At 35.8% G+C, this 25,545-nt stretch overlaps 1 protein-coding gene across 1 annotated transcript in view; it reads left to right on the top strand.

Moving 5' to 3' along the window:
• The window catches only part of LOC150086667 (uncharacterized), a 54,619-nt gene that overhangs the window by 18,567 nt on the left and 10,507 nt on the right, over positions 1-25,545 (top strand). The window contains exons 4-5 of the mRNA XM_090371506.1: positions 14,961-15,008; positions 24,024-24,069. Coding sequence (XP_090227632.1) covers positions 14,961-15,008; positions 24,024-24,069 — 94 coding nt within the window. The remainder of the gene's footprint in view (positions 1-14,960; positions 15,009-24,023; positions 24,070-25,545) is intronic.

The following is a 25,545-nucleotide window of genomic DNA, read 5'->3' as shown; positions in this document are numbered from 1 at the left end:
TGGCCAAAAACCTTCCTAGGAACAAACAAAACATTCTGAAAATTTAGTATCAATATGAATTTCTCTTGAGTGATGTTCAGAATGCTTTCATTTATATATACATATACAGGTTAACACTATTATGCTCAAAAGCCTTTAGCCTTCACTATTGACATTAGACCAGAGATCAAAACATCCGAAAGTTTGAACTCAGTAGGCATAAATTCAGACCTGATAAGCATTGGGTTGGTTGGTCAAAATATGTATTGATATATTTGATCAACTTGCTCATTCTACCTGAAAACCATTTCAGTCAAAGCCTGCAAAATCGAATTTATCAACAAACCCATACTAAGGAAATATTTTATATTGTTCCTTTCCAGTCTATAAATAGTAGTAGTGGCACGTGATGCACGAAAGCAAGTGTATAAGCTTATGCAGCATCAGCCAAAAAATCACACCATTCCCTCCAAATGCCTGTCCAGTTCCTCCTTAAATTTATTTAACCTATCCACTTCCACAACAACAGATGGAAGTTTGTTCAAGCAATTAACCACCTGCTGGCTAAAGGCAAATTTCCGCACATCTATTCTACATCTGTCTTTTCTTAATTTGAATTTATGCCCCCTTAGGTTCGTAATCTGAACAAGTGGAAGGATCCCATCAGAATTCAGCATGCTCAACCCATTCAAGGCCTTATACACCTCAATCAGATCGCTGTGCAGGTGCCTAGTCTCCAGCCACTGTAATTTGCAGAACTTAAGCCTCTCTTGGTAAAAGGATCCCTTCATTCCCCTCACCAATCTTGTTGCCCTTCTCTGTACACACTCAAGCAAATCGACATCCTTCCTAAAATGAGGCCTCCAGACCTGTACGCAGTACTCAAGGCGTGGCCTGACCATTGCCTTATATACAGTGACAATCACTCCTTTTCCCTCCTAGCAAAATTCCTATATATCATTGGCAAAACCCCGTGACCTGCCCTGGCAGCCTGTCTGCATTGCTCAGAAAACTTCATATCTGACTGCACAATTACTCCCAGGTCTTTTTGATTTTCTATCACCTTAAGTGTAGAACCACACAGTTGGTACGTTTCTCTGGGGTTACTTCTACCCATATGCAGTACTTTGCATTTGTCAAGGTTAAACTTCAGTTGCCCCTTCTTAGCCCATCTGCCCAAATTTTCTAGATCCTGTTGCAGTAGCACACTGCCATTACTGTCATTAACAACCCTACCAACGTTTGTATCATCTGCAAACTTTGACACTAAGCCTGATATACCTTCATCAATATCATTGTTAAATATATAAAACAACAATGGACCCAACACCAAACCCTGTGGGACTCCACTAATAACATTAGTCCACAAAGAGCAGCACTCATTGATTATCACCCTCTGTCTTCTGCCACTCAACCATCCTTTTATCCATTGTAGCAACTTACCCTTAATACCATTCTGCTCCAATTTGTACAATAGTCTTCCATGTGCAACAGTGTCAAAAGCTTTCCTGAAATCCAAATATATGATATCAAAATTATTTTTTGCTTCCAGTTCCATAATAATAGCCTATCAAATTTGTCAGACAAGACTTTCCCTTAACAAACCCATGCTGTGTCTGAATTATTGTTGCAGTCTTGTCTAGATGCTCCTGCAATGCATCTTTAACCAGTGACTCCATTATTTTACTCGGAACAGAAGTTAAACTAACTGGTCTGTAATTACTCGTCACCTTTCGATCCCCCTTTGTGAATTGGGGATACATTTGCACATCTCCAGTCTGTGGGAACCTCCCTTGAGTCCAAGGATGCTCTCATAATTATGGCTAAGAGTTTTCTTAGTTATTTTCAAACCTTAATAACGCCTCATGTGTGAATGTAGATGCAAAATACTCAAACCTTAATAACGCCCCATGTGTGAATGTAGATGCAAAATACTCATTCAGTTTGTTTGCTATCTGAGCAGGACCATCAACAGTCGAACCATCGATATCAAGTGGACCAATCAGATTCATCCACTTCCTTTTAGAGTTTATATAAGTAAAGAAATCCTTGCTGTTTTTCTTAGCATCCTTTGCCAAAGATTTCGCGTAATCTGCCTTCGCCTGCCTAACCTCCTTTGTGACCTGATTACAGACAAGCTTATATCTGAGTCGCTTGATAATTTATATGCATCCCATGCATTTTTCTTCTCTGTCACGAGTCTCATTAGTTCATTTGATAAACATTTAGGCCTAAACCTTGAACAATATTTCTTGATAGGTATGAAACTTTTAGTAGCTTCCACGATTAATTCCTTGAAGGCTTACCACTTAGACGATTTACTGTTGGTAACATCGTCAGTTGATCCCACTATACAAAATTTAAAAACTGTCTGAGACCACTGTACTCACCTTTACGGAAGCAAAAACCCTTTCCTTTACCCCTGATGGTAATTATATCTTTAAGTAAATCCCCCATCACTACACTGTGATCACTGCCACCTAGTGGTTTCTTTATCTGCAAATTCTTAATACACGAATGATCAATGTTGATAACCAGATCAAGATTACCCTCTCTGGTTGCCTCTCGAACATGCTGCTGCAGAAAATAATCATCCAATAAATCCACAAAAGTCTTGATAGCGTGTGAGTGACCAATCCACAAGTTCCAGTCAATATCTGAGATGTTAAAATCCTCCATTATAAGACATTCTGATTTACTAGCCCACTCTATTTCTCTGTACAATTGTTCATTGTACTCATTCGAGTCATTAGACCTATAACACACTCCTAGTCTTATTTTTGCTTTCGTAGTGCTTATGTCACACCAAACTGACTCAACAGTGCACTGTTCATCTATATCAACTGGATGCACTTCTTTTGATTTTATGTTTTTCTTAATTAACAGCATGACACCTCCTCCCTTCCTATCCTGTCTATCCTTTCTGTACACATTGTACTCCCCAAATTCCAATTCTGCATTCCTAATATCAGTGTGACACCACGTCTCTGATATCCCAACAATATGCGCCTTTGATGTCTTGACCAACACTTCAAATTCATCAAATTTATTTACTATACTTCTAGCATTGATATACATGCACCTATTCCTAGTTACCCTGACACATCCCATATACCCACCTGTTTCACGATGACTGCCATCAGTCCCTGAAATCCCCAGCACCCCTTGCTCCAGGTCGCTACTTATTCTAATAGAAGTTGTGCAAGAATCACTTTCACCTCTGCCTGCGGCTACTTTTAACCTTTTAGTCTGTGAATCCCCCCCAAGCTAGCAGTTTTCCAACCCACCTAACACTGCCTCGATAGCATCAGCAAATATTCTTGCACCCTTTCTATTTAAGTGTATCCCATCCCTGTAGAGACAGTCTCTCCTGTTAACATACACAGACCATGCTAAAAAATATTCTACCCCTTGAGCCTTGCACATTACCTCCAGGGCCGAATTGATTGACAAGTCTCTCATCATGTACTCCCTCCTATTGTGTCTCGGCAGAATTGCAGACACTTTCAAATTTAACCCTGACTCACGACTTTTTTGCAACATTGACCTGTACTTGTTAAGTAAATCTGCAGATCTCCTATTCTTAATGTCATTTGTGCCAATGTGTACAACAATATCACCTTTTGTGCCCTTAAAAGATGATATATGCTTTACAACATCATAAACTTTTGTCCCTGGCAGACATACCCTGGTCCTGTTCCATCTATCCTTTTTACACAATATATTCCCCATCTCCCCGACAATAGAGTCACCAACAATAACTAGTTCCCTTGGGACCAGAGCATTCTGCCTTGGAGATTGCCGTTGAGTTGGGCAGCTGAGAGCTTGACGGGCCCCTCATATTAATTTCTTTGAGGGCATCTACCCTACACCTCAACCTCTCATAGACGCCCAGTAGAATGCTGAGTTGATGCCTAATTTCTAGACACTCTCTGCACCTGGCACACACAAAGACATCCTCCTTGGCTAGATCATGTTCTGTTCCAGAGAGTTCGGCAAACATTTCACAAGTTGCACATTTTGCTTTGCTTGCTTTGCTGCTCAAGATCATTTCCCCTTGCTTTGCTGCTCAAGATCAATAAATTTAATTAATTAATTGTCAATACTACTCTATCTAATAGAATCCTAAATGCAGTGATGCGTATTACGCTATATAATTATACGTTAGAGCTACCTAGTTACCACAATTAAAAATTTGAATTCCCTACTACTCTAAGGCATCTCCGTAGCCAGGTGGGAAGGAGCAGCAGTGCGTAGTACATGCTTCTTGATTAGACCGGGATTCAGGCCCGTCACCACCAAATACGGAGGATGCGGAAAGGTTAGGGAATGACCACCGCATATCCCGGAGAAATATGGCCTTAGTTGCTAATACTCCTAAAAACCAAATAACAAACAAACAAACCCTACTACTCTATACAAAAACAATGGCTGCAAGATTCGAATGGAATAACAGTTTTGCATATATTAAGTAGTAATCTACATAAACTCTTTATCTAAATTAAAAATAACCAGCGTAACTATAACTATAAGACTACATATAAAGTACAATATAAAATAACAATTAGGTAAATAAAAAGGCAAACACTTATTGCATTTTCAGAGCCTGTAATTCACAGCTGTAATTTTTAAAGAGAGTCGGCGCCCTCTGGACCTGACCTGACCATTGCCTTATACAGAGGGACAATCACCTCCTTTTCCCTGGTTATTTGGTTTTTAGGAGCATTAGCAACTAAGGCCATATTGCTCCGAGGATATGCGGTGATTATTCCCTGACCTTTCTGCATCCTCCGTATTCGGTGGTCACAGGCTTGAACCCCGGTCTAATCAAGAAGCGTGTGCTACACACTGCTGCTCCTGCCCACCTGGCTACAGAGGCACCAGTTCTGGTCTGTACTGGACTTGTTTGGTTAATAGATTCATAGCAAAAGGACTGCATGGTTTTGTGTTCCCAACTTGCATTTATCAGGTAGTCTTGATACTATGACCAGTTCAAAATGTTGCATCAGTCTTGCTGTAGCATTTTACAGTACATCTCAAAATAAACTATGCAGAAGTTCATCATCAAAATGTTTTTTTTGAAACCACCTCCAACAAAAAACCTTTGGGATTTTGTACTTTTTTTTATTAATTTATTTTCACAGCACTGACTCCATAATAAAGAATATTTGCAATGCCCATATTATTATAGATATATTTATAATATATAATGCATGTATAAGTTTTAATTATAAAAATTTAAATCAGGTTCAAGTATTATTTTAATCTGCATCCTTCTCCTGTTATCTTTATTACTTTTGTTTCTGTTACTCCTAATTATATAAATTTATAAAAGAATACTGAACAGAAAAATATATGGAATAAACATTGATTTTATGAACCTTTAGGATAAAATTTCATAAGTGATCAAACTGTTCATTAAAGAATCTGGAGGATGCATTAGTTATTTGGATTGGTCAGGTTAATGCAAGAAATGGAATAGTAACTGATTAAGTAATTAAGGAGCAGGATGAAATTAATGGTAGAATAGATAGGAATCAGACATTTTGTGTATAGCAATTGTTGCTTGCATCGTTTTAAGGAGTGCCATCAGTTGATTCAACAAAACAGATATGGAGAAACAGCTGAGGTTGACAAGGAATTAGTGGAACGATATCATCAAAGAATTTTTGATATTTTTTAAAAATACGATTGAGACATTTATAACATGGATATAACAGCTCTTTTATATAATTCAACCAGCCAAAAGAATATCGAGTGGTACTGTGAAAGGGTGTAAAAAAATAAAAGCAAGAGTCACCCTTGCATTCTGTAGAAATGCAGACAGGAATGACAAAGGGACTGTTGTTGTATTTGGAAGGACAGCAAAAACTTGCTTCAAGAATTTCAACCATCAATTTACGTGAATTATAGATGTAATAGTAAAGCATGGATGACTTCAGTAGAATTTTGTGAGTGGCTGCAAAATTTCAACAAAGAAATGAGAATTAAAAAGTATAATGTGCTTTTACTCTTAGATAATGCTCCTTGCCACAAAGCAATGGATCTTATTAATGTGGCAATTGAGTTCCTGTGCTGTAGAAAACCTGTGCAATTAGGAGGTTTCCACAGGTTTCCAACAGCCTCCCGATGATGGAATTATTAAGAGTTTTAAGGCACATTATAGATGACATCGGGTGAAGAAGAAGAAGATAGTAGAAAGCATCAATAATAATTGTTCACCTGAATTGATCTTGAAAGACATTGTATATGATCAAACTCACTCTGGGCTTATTGGAAAACTTCATTTAGATGAAATAGAAGATAATCCTATCTAGGAGTTGCAAATAGCCATGGATGATCTTCCAATTGTGAGTACATTTATGTCTCCTGAAAAATTTCTTGCAGTTGACCAAGAAGAATCTGCTTTTGGAGAAATGACAGCTGAGGAAATTGTGGAATTAATACAAAGAAATGAGCTTCATTTGACAGTGATAGTGAAGATTGTGACAGTGAAGACAGTTTGTGAAAAAGTGACATCTAAGGTATGTCTTAAAAAAAAAAAAATTGTCAATTCCTTGAAAAGAACTCATATAAAAAAAGACCTAATGAAACATGTAGCTGTGGACATTTCTATAAATAAAATTAATGGAAAAAAAAATTCAGACAAAACTGGATAAAGTACTTTGAAAGTTTGCATTCTAAAATCCTGTATTACTCACATTTTTTTAAATATACTAGATAATTATTGTAAATAAAGCAAGTTTTATTTCTTGTAATGATTATTAACCTTTACTTTGCATAGCCGGGTAATCCCTAAATATTTTTCTATCTGCATTATATTTCTTGATATCATTCATGTGCACAGATATATTTTGATTTTTCATTTTTCCTCTAGAGAAAATGTCATAATTCTTCAATTTCTTAATGCCAAAATAATTCCTATGTGTAGTTCTTATTGTTTGAAGTACCTCGATTTAATATCAATGTCAGTGGCAAACAAATGGTAGTGATAAATCAAGGTGTGACTGTATAATTTTATATATTAAATTTATTTATGTATAGTCAAATTCAGTAATAGTGTCATTGAAGAAACCAATATTCTTGACGTAACCTCCAACCCCCAACATTCTGTATTTCTGTCAGTGATGTTAGTATAGAAGAGAAGTTGCCAGGGATGCAGCTGTGGTCTGTTTTAGAAAATTGCAATGAATCTTTATGGCAAATCAGTAGAACTCTATCCTGAGAGGTGAGTATGTGAAATTGTTGAATTAATGGCAAAAGTACCGAACTGATGTCTCACAAGCTTCAGCAGACAGAGTGAAAAAAGAACTGAAGAGTAAAGGTGAATTGTTTAATTTCGTTGTTAATTAAATTATACTTAAACAGAATCGTGACCCGGACTAGAACAGCCAAGCAGCGTTCACAGAATAGCCAGAGTGCTGTGGCTCGCAGGAGAACCAAAGGGGGCGATTCTCCCATGCATCACAGTCTAAAACAATTCGTGAAATGTGAAATGTTTGCAGACCTGTCTAGAACAGGACATGATCTAGCCAAGGAGGGTGTCTTTGTGTGTTCTAGGTGCAGAGACTGTGAAGAAATTAGGTGCCAACTGAGCATTCTGATAGGCATCTATAAGAGTTTGAGGTGTAGGGTAAATGCCCTTGAATAAATTAATATGAGGGGGCCCATCAAGCTCTCAGTTACCCAACTCAATGCCAGAGCTCACTCCTATGCATCAGGTAACACAGCGACAATCTCGGCGCCTCCGTAGCCAGGTGGGCAGGAGCAGCAGTGCCTAGCACACACTTTTTGATTAGACCGGGGTTCGAGCCCATGACCACCAAATATGGAGGATGCGGAAAGGTCAGGGAGTGACCACCGCATATCCCCGGAGTAATATGGCCTTAGTTGCTAATGCTCCTAAAAACCAAATAACAATAACAACAGCGGCAATCTCCAAAGCAGAATGTGCTGGTCCCACAGGAACTAGTTATTGTCGGTGACTCTATTGGCAGGGAGACGGGGAATATTGTATGCAAAAAGGATAGATGCAACAGGACCAGGGTATGTCTACCAGTGGCAAAAGTTGATGACGTTATAGAGCAGATATCATCTTTTAAGGGACAAAAGGTGATATTGTTCTACACGTTGGCACTAATGACCTTAAGCGTAAGAGATCTGTAGATTTACTTAACTAGTACAGGTCAATGCTGAAAAAAAAGTCGCGAGTTAGGGTTAAATTTGAAAGTGTCTGCAATTCTGTGCAGACACAATAGGAGGGAGTATATGATGAGAGCCTTATCAATCAATTCAGCCCTGGAAAGATTGTGCAAGGCTCATGGGATAGAATTTTTTCAGCGTGGTCTGTGCTTGCTAACAGGAGAGACTGCTTCTACAGGGATGGGATATATTTAAATAGAAAGAGTGCAAGGATATTTGCTGATGCTATCGAGGGAGTATTAGGTGGGTCGGAAAACTGCTAGTTTAGGGGGATTTACAGACCAAAAAATTAACGGTAGCCACAGGCAGAAGCGAAAGTGATTCTTGCACTGCTTCTATTGTAATGAGCAGCAGCCTGGAAAGCAAGGTGATGGAGATTTTCAGAACTGTTGGGAGTCATAGTGCAACAAGTAAATACATGGGCTGTGTTAAGATAACTAAGAGTAAGAACAAGTGCATGTATACTTTCATGTACACTAATGCTAGAATTATAGTAAATAAAATTGATGAATTTGAAGTGCTGACCAAGACATCAAAGGCAGATATTGTTAGGATATCAAAGACATGGTGTCACACAGATATAAGCAGTGGAGAATTGGAATTTGGGGAGTACAATATGTACAGAAAGGACAGACAAGGTAGTAAGGGAGGAGGGGTTATGCTGTTAGTTAAGAAGCACATAAAATCTAAGGAAGTGCATCCAGTTGACATGGGAGGACAGTGCAATGTTGAGTCTGTTTGGTGTGACATAAACACTGGGAAAGGGAAAATGGGAGTAGGAGTATGTTATAGGCCTAATGACACTGATGAGTACAATGAACAGTTGTGCAGAGAGATAGAATGGACCAGTAAATCACAATGTCTTGTAATGGGGGATTTTAACTTTCCAGATATTGACTGGAACTTGTGGATTGGTCACTCACACGCTATCAAGACTTTTGTGGATTTATTGGTGGATTGTTTGCTACAGCAACATGTTTGAGGGGCAACCAGAGGGAGGAATACCCTTGACCTGATTATCAGCAGTGATGACGCATGCATTAGGTATTTGCAGATAAAGGAATGACTAGGTGACAGTGATCACGGTGTACTGATGTGGGATTTACTTAGATGCAACTATGATCAAGGGTAAAGGGAAGAGTTTTTGTTTTTGTAAAGGTGACTACAGAGGTCTCAGACAGTTTTTAAATTCTATAGAGTGGGATCAACTGATGATGTTACCAACGGTGAATTCTAAATGGGAAGCCTTTGTGGACTTAATCTTGGAGGCTACTAGGCTTTTCATACCAACTAAGAAATACTGTTCAAGGTTCAGGCCTAAATGGATGTCAGATGAATTAATGAGACTCGTGACAGAGAAGAAAAATGCATGGGATCAGGGCCGCGTTTACCACTAGGCAAAATAGGCACGTGTCTAGGGCCCACTGAAAAGAGGGGCCCACACAGAGGTATTTGTCATTACTGCATGAAATAAATAAATTCACTGGCTTCGACTTCTAAATTTAATTTAAAAATATATACCAATAATAATACTTATTGCAATCATCCACAGGTTCAATATCTACAGTGGTATCATTATATGATAGCATAAGCAACTTTATTAAAAATATGTGTAACAATTTCAAGGAGTTTGAAAATGAAGCTGGAAATATTCCAATTAAATATAAAAAAAAACGCTAAATTACAAAAAAAAAATATTTTTCGATGATAACAATGAGAACAGCGTACAATTAGAAGGAGGTGAAGCTTTTAGTGTGAACGTATTTTTAACCATTTGTGATAGAATAGTTACTGATTTGTGTAGAAGAGGTGATGTATATAAAGATATAAACAATAAATTTAAATTTATATATGATTATAGTGAAGAAGCATTCATGCACTGTAAAAATTTTTTTTTTTTTTTTTTTTGGTAGTTGTGGCGCATGGGCTTCTGTGGCCATAATGCACCTCCCAAGGTTTTTGCAGTACTTTGATCCAAGCCTGAGGCGGGATTCGAACCCGCGACCTTTGGGTTGCCAGGCAGGCACTTTACCCACCTGGCTAGCCTGGTCGGCAAGTAAAACTTATATTGAGGGAATTTATAGTAAAGATGTAAATGTTAATGAATTGAAAGTGGAAATGGAACAGTTTGATATATTAAGTAAGGCTGAGAATGTAGTCACTGCTTCTGAAAAATTGAATTTTATAATTAAAAACAAAATTATATCCACATTTCCTAACGTCCGGAATAATTTAAAGATTTTTTTTAACATTACCAATGAGCAATGTCGAAGGAGAGCGTTAATTTTCTGTACTGAAACTGGTAAAAAATTATTTATGCAGTACTCTTTCAGAACAAAAGCTTAATGCACTTGCAATACTGTACATAGAAAAGGATATTCTAAAAACTCTTTGTTATGAGGATATTATTAATAAGTTTACAGATGTCAAAATTAGAAAACAAAAATTTTAAATTTCTTAAAATAATTTAATATTGATTTTTTATTTTCATTTTATATTTTTTTTGTAATCTCACACTAATAATATAAATTAACACAACTTTAAAAATTGTGATTTTTTTAAACAAATATCACCCTCATTCTTGTTTATATAAGAAGGGCCCCGATTTTCATTTGTATGCCTAGGGTGCGAAAAGCTCTAGACGCGGCCCTGCATGGGATGCATTAGCATTAGTAGAGGCATTTGATGCAAGAAAGCAAGCTTATGCAGCATCAGCCAAAAAAATTAAAAAATAAATAAATAAAAAATAACCACTTCCACTTCACCCCTCTGTTCGTTCGAAATACCTGTCCAGCCGAGCCTTAAACTTATTTAGGCTATCAACTTCCACGACAAGGGATGGAAGTCTGTTCCACCTACCAACCACCCGCTGGCTAAAGGCAAATTTCCGCACATCTATCCTACATCTGTCTTTCCTCAATTTGAATTTATGCCCTTTCAGGTGATTATTCTGAGCAAGAGGAAAAATCCCATCAGCATTGAGCATGCTCAAACCATTCAAGGCTTTGTACACCTCTATCAGATCACCTCGCTGCTGCCTAGTCTCCAGACACTGTAATTCGCAAAACTTAAGCCTTTCTTCGTAAGAGCACCCCTTTGTTCCATTCACTAATCTTGTTGCCCTTCTCTGTACTCGTTCCAGCAGCTCTACATCCTTCTTGAAATGAGGTCTCCAGGCCTCTATACAGTACTCTAGGTGTGGCCTGACCATTGCCTTATACAAGGGAATAATCACCTCCTTATCCCTGCTAGAAAAATTCCTATATATCATTGACAATACACCATGAGCTACTCTTGCAGCCCGTCTGCACTGTCCAGAGAACTTCATATCTGCCTGCACAACCACCCCCAGGTCCCTTTCATTCTCTACCACTGTCAGTGTAGTACCACAGAGTTGATACGTTGCTCTGGGGTTGCTGTTTCCCATATGTAGTACTTTACATTTGTCAATGTTAAACTTCATTTGCCACCTCTCAGACCATCTGCTCAACCTTTCCAGATCCTGTTGCAGCAGCATAGTGTCAGTAGTGTCCTTGACAACCCTGCCAACCTTCGTATCGTCTGCAAACTTGGACATTAAGCTTGATATACCATCATCAATATCATTTATAAATACAGAAAACAATAAAGGACCCAATACTGAACCCTGAGGGACTCCACTAATAACATTAGTCCACGATGAGCAGTGTCCATTGATTACCACTCTCTGTCTTCTCCCCCTCAACCACCCCTTTATCCATAGCAGCAATTTGCCTCCAATGCCACACTGCTCCAATTTGTGCAGCAGTCTTCCATGTGCAACAGTATCAAAAGCCTTTCTAAGATCCAAGTATATAATATCAAAGTTATTCCCTGCATCCAGTTCTTTTGTGACTGCATCATAGTATCCAATCAAATTGGTCAGGCAAGACTTCCCCTTAACAAAACCATGCTGTGTCTGAGCTATAACTGAAGTCTTGTCTAGATGATCCTGCAGTGCTTCTTTAACCAGTGCCTCCATTAATTTTCCGGGAACAGAAGTTAAACTCACAGGTCTATAATTACTTGTGTCACCCTTTGATCCTCCTTTGTGAATTGGGGTCACATTTGCACATCTCCAGTCCATGGGTACCTCCCCTGAGTCCAAGGAAGCTCTCATAATTATGGCTAAGGGTTTGCTTACTTCCATTGCTGCCTCCTTTAATATAACTGGATAGATTCCATCCACCCCAGGTGCCTTTCTTGTGTTTATCTTCAACAATTTCTCCTCCACTTTACTCTCAGTTATTACAAGATTCTCTAGCTTACTGCCAGAGTTGAATACACCTCTGGCATTCCCCTCGCAGAATAACTCCTCATGTGTGAATGTCAATGCAAAATATTCATTTAGTTTGTTAGCTACCTGAGCAGGATCATCAACAGTTGACCCATCGATATCAAATCATCAACAGTTGATCCATCGATATGCCTATAAATTATCAGGTGACACAGAAGCCTACAACAGATATAAGCTAGTCTGTAATCAAGTCATGCAGTAAATGATGCACATAGCAGCAGTGCATCATTTACTGCATGGCATTGGCTTTGTATAGTATACTAATACCTTTCAGTGCTTGGAGTCACCATTAAACACACACAAGGTATCTGAGCATACTATACAGTAATTAACATTTAAAATACAACACCGATGGATACTGAATGAATGTTCTGCACAGTATAAACTATATATTGCTGATGCCTAGTTTTCAGAATTCAAATCTTTCCTAGTAAGAGTACTATTTTTGTGCCCCTCACTAATCTCATTGCCTGCACTCATTTCAGCAGATCTGCCTTCTTCCTAAAATGAGGCATTGAAACTTGTATGCAATACTCAAGATGTAGCCTTATTGTTGCCTTATACAGTGGAATAATCACCTCTTTATTCCTGCTGGAAACATTTCTGTATATCATTGATAGAATCCCATCAGCTGTCCTAACAGCTGCTGAACTACTCAGAGAACTTCATATCAGATTTTTATTATTCTTTTCCTTTTTGTAATGTCAAACAACACGAGGTTGAGAATGGCCACGAGAGAAAGCTCCATTGAAAAAGCGACCATCACCAAGTTGTGATCTAAGGAGCGTAGAGAACCACTTACCTTGACCACGTACTTTGAACGGTTGTTCAAGAGAAAAAGATCAAGAGTGTTGGCAGCCATGTGGTTAGAATTGTCTGGTATTCTCGTAGGTAAATGAACAATCATGGTCATTAGCAATTGCAAAAGCCTCAGCATCTCGACCAGCTGGGTCGGTGTGACTAGAAAATGGAAGCCAGCTGGAGTTGTAAACATTAAAATCGCCAAGGAAAATTACCTCACTGTTAGGAAAGTTGGATTGGAGAAAGTAAAGTTGCAAAGAGAGGAAGTCAAAGAGCTCCAAGTGATTAGTGGAGTTGGGAGAACGGTAGAGACAACAGATGAATTTGACACAATGAGGTAGAGAGATTTTAAGCCATAGAAGATCAAAAAGAGGAGATTCCAAATTACCAACTCTCTGACAGGGAATATCGGAACAGACATATGCATAAGTACCACCTTTGAGGCGAAAGGAATCATACAGCGAATAATTTGGGCAACTGAGATGAGCAGTAGTTGAATCAACCGATAAATGAGATTCTGTCAGAAAAAGTACATGGGGTTTGGCAGACTGCAAGTGGAAATGGACATCGTTGAGATTAGAATTGAGACCATATATATTTGTGAAATGAACTAGGAAGTGTTTGGGAGGTTTAGATCTTTTTGTATTATAAGTATGTTTTGCTCAAAGTACAACCCTTCAAAGTACTACTAATGCTAATAAGTTTGACTATTCATAATATATTCAGTAGTAAAGAAAAGGTGGGGGCAGACTATGTATGAAGTAATGAAACTTTTGGATATGGTGTACGCATGGCAAGAATATACCCAACTCTTTAACATAACATGGCCTTGACAATGCTCCCCCCCCCTGCAATACGCACAACTCAAGACTCCCACCATTCACTATTGGCAGAGCAGAGGCAACAAGATTATATGCTAACTGATCTGGATGCTTCCTGGAGAGTTACCAGTAGGTTCAGTCTGGTGACTATCTGGTGGCCGGCCTGCAAACACCATTTTAGAGCTGTGCCCTCAAAATGTAAGGAAGATTGGATCTCGCCATTATGTCCATCACAACCTCAAAAGAATCAATCATACTGCGTGATGGAGGAGATGGGGGTTTACTGAAGCTTTGCTCTGGAGACTAAACATAGGTTTCACCACTTCAAGCCTCCAATAAGCAAAGTGGTGGTATTGTACTGGTTGATGAGTTATTTATCCCCCTGCTTATGTTGGTTCACACACTTAGGTGGTCACCTCCAGTATACTATGTGCTGTATTTCAGGATAGTGGGATTACTAATAGTCCCACTATTGTGAAGGTGCAAACTGAGGAGTTGGTTGTTGCAGAATGACTGAATTTAGCTGAAATTTGGTCCACTTGACTCAAGTATCACCTGAATATCAGTTCCATCAGCATTTTAGACTCTTGGGTCACAAGCCCAATTGTGTCATGAACCTCTCAATATCTGAGAGAATGTCTGTGACAAGCCTCGAGGTTTTAAAGTTTTTTAGAATTTGGAAACATAGTTTCAGGATTGTAATCAAATTCACGTATTAAAATAATTCACTTAATAGGGAGAATGTACGATTTTGTTTCACTCAAAAGTCAGTTTTCTTGCTTAATATATAACATTTATATCAGCAAATAAGTTCTTGGTTTAAATCATGTTTATTCATTTAGGAGCTTGCAAGAAGGAAGAGAAGAACTCAAAGCATTTCCAATGCTTTTGTATGTATGCAAATATATATATATATATATTACTAATTTATAGTACTATTCTTGTTATGATTCTTTTTCTCTTATTATTCTGTAACATTGGAAGCAAAATTAAATCATTTATGTACAGAAATATTATATTGCATAGATGGTAATCTTGATAAAACTCTGATGTCAATAATTTATAGGAAGTTATGAAACTGCTAGCATTTTTTCTGAAAAATTTTAATGTGAAATCTATAATAATAATTCTATATAATTAAAGTTATATAGATTTATCATAACACAAAGTAAGTATAAACTTAGATGCAAAGTTTTTCTTGAAACTTCATGGTTATAAAACTTTGCATAACTGACACCTCTAATAAACATCATTGACAGCAATCACAGTCATATTCATCAAGGTCAGAACCTTGATGAATATGACAGATCACAGCATAATTACCTGAGGTAATTATGCTGTGAATGCAAGTGATTGCAAATGCTGTAATCTTATTTTCAAAAACTAGTGTAAGGAGAAACAATAATAAATGATAAAATAAATACCCTTTTTTTTGGCTCCTGTCTAATAGATGATTCGGTATATTTCATTAGCCTAATAAAAGTGCAACCAAAACACTTCATACCTTATACAGCTATAGTAATTATCAGAAAGTTACTAATTACTACCTTTCCAAAACATTTAAGAATAAATGCTTTGGAAAACATGAGAATGTAAATCTTTTTTGTAATGGTTATATCTGTAAACATGTTACACGTTTGTTCCTGTTACTTGATGGTTATCAGTATTTTTGTTGAATTTTTAGTAGCAAACCAGTCTCTTTGTTGAAAGGTATTGTGAGTTAAAGCTGAATGGACTATTTTGTTAGGAAACAGGAAAATGATTTAAGTTGCTGCAGACCTATAAATTTTGGAAAGAGAATTAATTCGAACTCAAATTAAAATAAATGACTTGTATAGAATAGTAAAATTACCCCATTAGTAGGCATGTATATCTGCAGAGTGCTAAGGCAGCCATTTTTTGTCAAAAAACAAAGTATTAGAGTGATAAAACTGACAATTTTGCTATTCCTTGATTATTGCATTTCTTTTTGATCTACATCATAATGCCACCTATCCTTTCAATGTGTTTTTAACACATCTATGAACAACCTATTTTTTCCATTTTTTTAAATTAGAAACTTATATTTTAAAAAAAATTAAATAACACCATTGGGGCATTTGCATTTGTTTTTTTGTTCAAACCCACTTCCCTTCTTTGGACATGGTGTAAATTTTTGGTGTGGGAAGAAGCCCTGAGCTACTAAGTTTAGCAGAAAATGGCACTTGTGAAAACAAAACTACTGCTTTCTTCATAACTGGTGCTGGAGTTGTAAAGTGCCACTTTTTGTTTTTACAGGTGAAAATGAAACTCCCATATTCTTTGATATTGCTTATATAAGCCAGCATATTGTTATAATATAATATATTAATATATTATATTATAACATATTAATATAATATAATAAGCCAGCACATTCTTTGATATTGCTTATATAAGCCAGCAAAATAAGCATGCATATTGTTTATATAAGCCAGCACACATCAATTTGAGCTGCTTCTAAAACACGTGATGATAGCATGCTGCCAGAATTGGACAGAAAGACCCACTAATTTTAAATTCATATTTTTAATAATTGCATATATTAAGTTTAATGAAAACATGTTCTTTTATTTGTTTATGGCCAAAGTTCTTCATTAATAAAACAATTAATTAAAATGTCAACAATTCTGATTTTCCTTGTCCATTTTAAGGTAAAAAAAAATAAATCACATTACAGATGACATGCCTGCTTGTGTAACAGCATTTATGTACCCTCTGTACTATAAGAGAAGCAATAAGACTAGCTCACAACAAAAAAAAAATTAATTTGAATATTATACCCAGAAAAAAATGTTAATAAATTGAATCTGCTATAATTTAAACTTTTACTGCTAAAAGTATGAAAGTGAGAATAACTTAAGGAATAAGAGGGAAATTAAAATTGATTGATTGAGATAAAATAATTTTTGAAAATTTCTGTAGTAAAATCCTTAGAGGAAAATTCAATAAAAAAGATTATTAATGTTTGTAATTGACTTGAAACAGTGCCATATTGTCGGCACTGGGAGCCCCCTCACCAAAATTAAAGGTGGAATTCATAAAATTGAAAAATAAAGGAAATGCACAAAAATTATTCAAATCATAATTATTTATTTAAACTTTAATAATGACTAGTACATTATTTATATAAACTTAAAAAAGCTTTCAAATCATTACCTTATGATATTTACTTGATATAAGTTAGCCTATAATGTCTGATATTTTTATATCTTTTAGTACATCTTGTTCAATTGACATAATGGCCAATCCATTAATTCTTTTTTGGCCAATTGTTGCTCCGGAATACATTTTAATCATTTTGAACCTTAAACTCCTCTCTCCAGATGCAATTGTAATTGGCAATGTTAATAATATCCGAAGAGGAATGGTGATGTTGGGATATAATTCAACTAAGTTTTTCTCTTGAATAAATGTCAGTGATTCTAAGCAACCAAATTTTTTTCCTTTTAAAACATCTGCAAAGATTGGATTTCTTGACATAACTTTTTGGCATCGATGTGACTGCTCCCGTCTTCCCCACTGAGAATTCCTGTAAGGTGTTGACATTTCGTTTCTATTGCACTTTCAAATAAATTCATGGAGTTTTCTGATTTTAGAATAAGATGAAAAGCCAAGGATATTTTATTCATCTGGTAAAATCTTTCTTGAAGCTAACGATAGCTACATGGCTCATTATATTAAATTCCATTTTAAACCTTTTGGTTGGATCAATAGAGCATTCATCTGATGAAATTTCATAGGTAAACTCTTGTTTTTTTCTAGAAACTTGCACTTCTGGTAACACTGATGGTACTTAGCATTAGTAGAGGCATTTGATGCAAGAAAGCAAGCTTATGCAGCATCAGCCAAAAAAAAAAATAAATAAATAAATAAAAAATAACCACTTCCACTTCACCCCTCCGTTCGTTTGAAATACCTGTCCAGCTGAGCCTTAAACTTATTCAGGCTATCAACCTCCACCACAAGGGATGGAAGTCTGTTCCACCAACCAACCACCCGCTGGCTAAAGGCAAATTTCCTCACATCTATCCTACATCTGTCTTTCCTCAATTTGAATTTATGCCCTCTCAGGTGATTATTCTGAGCAAGAGGAAGAATCCTATCAGCATTGAGCATGCTCAAACCATTCAAGGCTTTATACACCTCTATCAGATCACCTCGCTGGTGCCTAGTCTCCAGACACTGTAATTTGCAAAACTTAAGCCTTTCTTCGTAAGAGCACCCCTTTGTTCCATTCACCAATCTTGTTGCCCTTCTCTGTACTCCTTCCAGCATCTCTACATCGTTCTTGAAATGAGGCCTCCAGACCTGTATACAGTACTCTAGGTGTGGCCTGACCATTGCCTTATACAAGAGAATAATCACCTCCTTATCCCTGCTAGAAAAATTCCTATATATCATCGACAATACACCATGAGCTACTCTTGCAGCCCGTCTGCACTGCTCAGAAAACTTCATATCTGCCTGCACAACCACCCCCAGGTCCCTTTCATTCTTTACTACTGTCAGTGTAGTACCACAGAGTTGATACATTGCTCTGGGGTTGCTGTTTCCCATATGTAGTACTTTACATTTGTCAATGTTAAACTTCATTTGCCACCTCTCAGACCATCTGCTCAACCTTTCCAGATCCTGTTGCAGTAGCATAGTGTCAGTAGTGTCCTTGACAACCCTGCCAACCTTCGTATCGTCTGCAAACTTGGACATTAAGCTTGATATACCATCATCAATATCATTTATAAATACAGAAAACAATAATGGACCCAATACTGAACCCTGAGGGACTACACTAATAACATTAGTCCACGATGAGCAGTGTTCATTGATTACCACTCTGTCTTCTCCCTCTCAACCACCCCTTACTTCCAACTCAGTTGCAATGTCTATGGCTTTATCCATACACAATTTAAATCCTGATGTTCTAAATTTGTTCAGTTGACTAAGAGCACCTTGTATCAATATAATTGCAGTGTTCATATCAGTTGTACTACTTTGCATGGCTTGACTTACTTTATTTATAATGCTCAATATTTCATACCAAACAACTACACTTATAATAAATTCAAAAGAAGTAATTTCTCTTAACAAACCTTGTATTTCAGACTGCAATTTTGCATATTTTCCTTTGGCCTAGTCCTTGATTTCATTTAATGCAGTTGTAATATCCCATAACTCATATCGTACTGCTTCAACAGCTTTTATATTTCCTTCCCATCTTGTTTCTGGTAGAGATTTCACAGTAATTTTCACATGCCTTTTTAAAATATCTCACTTACTTGGTGAAGCAGCACAAATCACGTATAATTGTTGTAATGTTCCAAAAAATAATTCTGCTAGGTTGTTGAAGAATGTGCTGCATCAGATACAACTAAATTTAAATTATGCACGACACACAGAACATATAAAGCTCTTCTACAAATTTCTTTTAATACCATTCCACCAATCATTTCAGTTAATTCATTTTGTGTTTGACTACTCAAATGATGTACATATGTGCAATATTTACTTTCTACTCAATGAGCATGTTCATTAAGTATTGGATCAAATTTAGACAATAACTCTATTTGTCCCAAAAAATTTCCATTATTTGGTTAAAATAATATTTCATTGCTTCCTCTCAATGCCAAATTTTGTGAAGCTAAAAATTTAATTATCTCAATTATTTGTTCCAACATCATTCTCCAGTATTTTTTTCTTTCTCTATCAAATTTTGATTTATAACATCCATAATTTTATTGGATTTTAAAATAAGCTCTAATTACTTCCACTGTTGCATGCACATTTTATGATTTTGAAAGTTCTCATGTGAGCTTAAACCATCTTGTGACACCAAGAACGGAACCCAGTAGTTTTCAAGAGAATGTTTGCATGACTAAATAATCTGCAGCAAAAGCAGAAAATGGTGTCCTTTTTTTTTTCTGAATATATCAACGAAGTCCTTTCAAGCTTTTCGGCCATTTTTTAAGGTCTTGAAAGAATGCTCAGTTGTAAACCGTCAGCGATAAGCGTCAATGGGATAAGGTTTTGATTTTTCTATTTTGGGCGGTCTCATTCGAACTAATTCACCTCTTATAGAATCTTTTATTATCTTTGGCCAGTCACTGGGATCATTTAAATTGTAAATTATATCTTCACTTTCCATCTTTGACTTTGCAGTTGTTGATTCATTTTTATTCTGAAAAACTGAAGTTAAAAATAAGTTAACTTCTGTGGCACATTCTTGGGCTTCCAGAACAGATACACTATTTTCTTTCATCACTACATCACTAGATACATTTTCTTTTCCATCATGGCTTGTTGAAGACACAGGTACACCACTGTTATTCACTTGTAATAAAAATTTATCCATAGAAAGAGAAAGTTTTTCTTCACTAGCTTTCTTCAATTTTCTTTTTTTTCGCACCAGACAGTTCTTTTTGTTTATTATTATTTATTATAGCCCACAATCTATTATTCCTTATTTTCTGATGATAACAAAAAAATTTTAAATTTAATAATATTATAAACGTGTGACTTATATTACAGGTAAACACTCAAATTGATTTGATTTGTATGAGAAATATTTACATAGTAATGCGCTCTACTGTCTGTTTGCGAATAGAATATACTTGAGGCCGTGGCTATGTAAGCACTTGTATCCTCTGGAATAGGGGTTAGGAAGTAAAGAGAGCATGCATAATTCTTTTACCAGCGTGACCACAGGCCATCACTACAGATAATCCAACACTTCCAAAAAGTTAAATTACTGTCCACTCAGGTTTCATCTAAAAAACTAGGTTCTTCGCAGTAATGCATAATTGCTCGTAAATACAATTTGGATCTCTGTTTAACAAACTTTTTATAGTGAATTTTTTTTCAATTCCCCTTGGTCATTACATTTAAAATTGCTTCTGTAGAACAAAGAAAATTTCCATATAACAAACGAATTACGAGAGACCAACTGGGTATGCATTGTTTGCACCTCTGGCCATTAGGCAATAGAACTGATGCAGTAGTAAGTGCAAAGGGATACCGTTCCCCAATGTAGTGGTGCTTGCTACATCTTCAAGGTACATACTAGTACACGTCATATGTACTACTCAGTCGGGTGCCTCTTTACCTTACCCTTCTGCAAAATGGTTTGATCCAGTTGAAATATGTTCCATTCGCCAATAGACAGTACTGTGCCCTAGTACAGGTTGCAACTTGTAACGTACTGCGTTAGCTCGCATGTATATTCCATTTCATTGTAGGCAATATGATGTTACGTTCATAGCAAAGCAAACAGTTTCAATGTGAATCTGCATAATTGTGGGTTTTGTTGAATTAAAACTAGGTTTAAATAATGAAAATAGGCAAAAATTAATTTCTTTTAACATCTGATTATGAAATAAATAAATTTACTATAATATAAATAGGTAAATATTGAATTTTTTTGTACAATTAAAGTACAGCAGACTCTCAATTTACCAGGATCGGATTAACCGGGACACTTCAAGATGCCAAATAAAAAAAAAAAAAAACCAGAAATCATAAAATTCAAGTAATAAATAAATAGGTATAAACAGATGTTTTGCAAGTCATAAATAAGCGACAAGCGGCATTATAAGTCATCATTGGGATATTAGTATACCTATTACCTTGCAACCCCACTGTCTTCACACTCGCCGCTCAAAAAAAAGAGAGAGAACAAATGTTTAGTTTGTTTTAGTGCGTTGCGACGATTGTTGTGTTCGGTTGCACTGCAAAAAGACAACTTTTGTTTCGTTATTTATATCAGGGATGTAAATTTTTTTTTTTTTTTTTATAGTAAAAATTTTTTTTGTTTATAAATTGCAAAAATGATGGGTAAACGGAAAAGAGTTGCGCTTTCAGTTAAACAAAAATTTGAAATTATTCAAAAGTTTGAAAATGGTGCATCCATTAAATCTCTAATGAACCATTATAGTGTTAGTGACCAAACCATACGCAACTTCATAAAAAACATAGGAAAGCTATAGACTTAAAATCGACATCGCAAAAAATAAAGGGAAGCATCGCATTGGACACGCCAGTAGTGCGTGGTAAGTTTATCTATCGTCGTATTTTTTTACATAGGTTGCTGAACATTTTTTGATACAGTAAGTCCCCAACTTAAGCAACTACGGATTTACACGAGTAACAAGCAAAAAAAATAGGAAAGAAGATAAGATTCTAACAATTTATTTATGGATTTTTTTTTTTATATGACTGAAGATTTCAGTTAAGGGGCAACACATTTCACCATAATAACGTAAAAACACACAGAATTCCAGCTATCGGTATTATTGCAAATACAATAAGATCGAGTTTACTACCCATTTATAATTAGATGCACGAACAGAAAAGTCCAATAACATAGAAAGTGCAAATTGTTTTTATTGTTTTATGGTAGTGACCTCCAGAAATGTGCTTTAGCAAAATGTGAGCTCTTGCGGGGTGATAATAGTGAGTTTTTGCCTAAACCTTGTGAAGTTCTTTACAGAAAATTTCATTTTGACTGTTATCGTGGTACCGACAATGAGAGAATAAGTGATAGCGCTACTATTAAATCTACCAACAAAAGGAAAGCGATCGATTTTGATCAGAAAATTAAACTAATAAAGATGTATGAAAATGGTCAAACATTAACAAATATTGTGCGGAATTCAGATTTGTCAATAATAATAATATAGTAGCAATATGTTACTAGTCATTCCTGAGTTATGTAAAACTCGATGAAATAAGAAGTCCTGGAACGTATCTCTTACATATATCGGGAACTTCTGTATTTTTGGATTAACCGGGAAATCGATTATCCGGGATTTGTTTTTTACCATCTATCCCGGAAAATCGAGAGTCTACTGTATTATATTAAGAAACAACCTTTTTTTTTTTTTTTTTTTTAAATATTTAAAATAAAATTAAAATATCATCGGAATTCAGGCCCCCTACATTCCTGGGTGGCTGCCCGGTCTGCCCATACCCAGGTACACCACTGACTTGAAAAGAAGTGAAAGATAAAAAATAAATAATTCTATGATAAGAAACCCAAAACAGATCGATTCAAAACTATTTAAGTGGGTAGTAAAATACTATATTATCCAAATTTTAAAAAAGATTATGCGACATATTCCTTTTCAGAATAATGTAGGGACAGTTTTATGCCATAATAGTGAGTTAACAAGAAGCAACAGTGTAATATTATTACTCATTCTCATGAGCACATTGTTTTTTTAATAGTGTTGCAGAGTGGCATATCAAAATATATAGGTGTTTGTTGTACATTTAAAATCCTTGATAGAATACGTGAGCGCTGATTTTACAAATGTATGATTAATTCTGAAAACAACCACTTTCTGAGGGTGTTAGGTTAATGATTGTGAGAAGCCCTGTGACCAATACTGCTTTGCAGCATTAATCCTTTCTTCTTCTTCTTCTTCTGTCAATTTATGATACAACTTGCATTTTTCATCCTGTTTTATGATTTCAGGTTGTTTGGTGTTTTTAATTGCCATTGGGGTTTCATTTGTAGTCAACTTGATGGTCACTTTCTCTGATTCATTACAGACCAGGGTGTTCAATCTATATTTCGAATCTGTGATAGGATATACTAACACTGACACAAGGATGTTTCAGTTACACCCACATATAAATTGAAATATGAAAATATGTTACTGAACTTTCTGTTAATGTGGCATCTTGGTTTCTTGATGTATATCAGCTATCCTTATGCATATCCCATACAAATCTTTGTATGGGATATGCACAAAGGTTTTCAATTTAAATTTTTGAGGAAAGAAGTATATATAATATTAGGATAAATTCTATAAAAAATTTGTTAAAGCATATATATAAAAATAAAATTACTTGTATAATTTTCTCATTAGGGAACTTTTATTTTTCAGGCAGCAGTTTAAGCATCCATTGGTCATATCTGGAACTCCAATAAATGTAAGGAATATTTGAACTGTGAACTATTTTCCAGTACTCATATTGTTGCAGTTAATTTTTAGAAGTGTATATTTTTTTATATCTACTTAATAACGTGGTTGTCAAATCTGTTTACACTTTTGCCATAATGTTTTGTGTAGTGTACCATGATGCCAGTTGTAATGCCATATAGTACACTTAAGGCAGCGTCAATGAATTAGTGCCAAGATTAAAATGGAAAGAAAAGTTCTATGACCTTAGCAACAGCCCAGATATTATCCACAGTGTGTTCATGTTCCAGTTCAACCTTTGATTTGTAGCGAGAAATTTATGGCTATTTGACAGGTCTGTAGATTGGTAGTGAGGTTAGACTGGGAGAAAAATGTCCCACTGAAAATAAAAGTATTTTGTCTAAACATGTAAGTGTACTAATGAATTTAGCAAAGCACCAGAACAGCCTGAGGCTCTCAGATTTTTCTTAATATCTTTTCAACTCAGTCCAGTCATAATTGGCAGCATGAAACTTGAGGCTACTATGTTGGTAGCTTCAAATGTAACTGAATTAGTAACAATAAAATTGACATTGCTATTCAGCAGTAGCTAAAAATGCTTTCTCGTACAAAATCAAAGTGTTTCCTATATATATGTTTTCCATTACTGAGATTCGTGTCACTTAGTTTTGAGTCAACAAGAGTTTCAGCTTTTTTTTTTAATTTTTTTTTTTGTAAACAGTGAAGGATTTGGTGAATTTTAATAAAAAATATAATTACAAATGATAAATTGATTTGCTATAACTAATAAGCAATAAAAAAAAATTTCTCCCAACCATGGTAGAATGGATGCTGCAACAATAATCGGTGATTATAGAAAATGTGTTAATTGGATCTTTATTGTGGCAGAATTAAAAACCTGAGGCTGCAATATGGAAGCATTGGCAAATGAAAATATTTGCTGATACCAAAGACTGTCTGCACATGCTTTGATTTAATCCATTAGTATGCATCAGAGACAATTTTCTGAGCTTCAGAATCACTTGAATGATCAAAAAGTTGATTCCAATACATTTACATCAGGAATGTCTAATTTAAAATTTTGGAAGTGAACTTTTTAGTTATTTGGTCTCTGAAATAGAGATTCTAATTTCTCAACTGAAATCTGGTGAAATCGAATTCATCTTAATACCTTTGTTTTAGGAACTTCTGCGAGTAGCAAAGATGTAATTATCTCTACAGCCATTTTAGCCTGGTACCTTTGATCATTGTTTAGAACCCTCGACAGGGTCCTTCTCATATATAAATTCAAATTCCTGGAACGAATCTTAAGGTCCTAGATTTTCCAGGTATGAATAGTACTTTAGAACTTGATACCTCAAGTCCAGTACATAGTGATCTCTTCTTCTGTTAATAAGCACAGTTTAGTTGTTCTTGTGTTGGTCTAAAACTTCAAGCTAATTAGAGCTGTAATTTTTATATTATTCTGGGTATTTTTGGTTGCTTT

The sequence above is a fragment of the Mastigoproctus giganteus genome, chromosome 4, assembly GCF_048544385.1.
Source record: "Mastigoproctus giganteus isolate SK-2022 chromosome 4, ASM4854438v1, whole genome shotgun sequence".
Classification (NCBI taxonomy): Eukaryota; Metazoa; Arthropoda; class Arachnida; order Uropygi; family Thelyphonidae; genus Mastigoproctus; species Mastigoproctus giganteus.
Note: the sequence above shows the minus strand (reverse complement) of the source record. Positions and strands in the feature narration are given on the sequence as shown.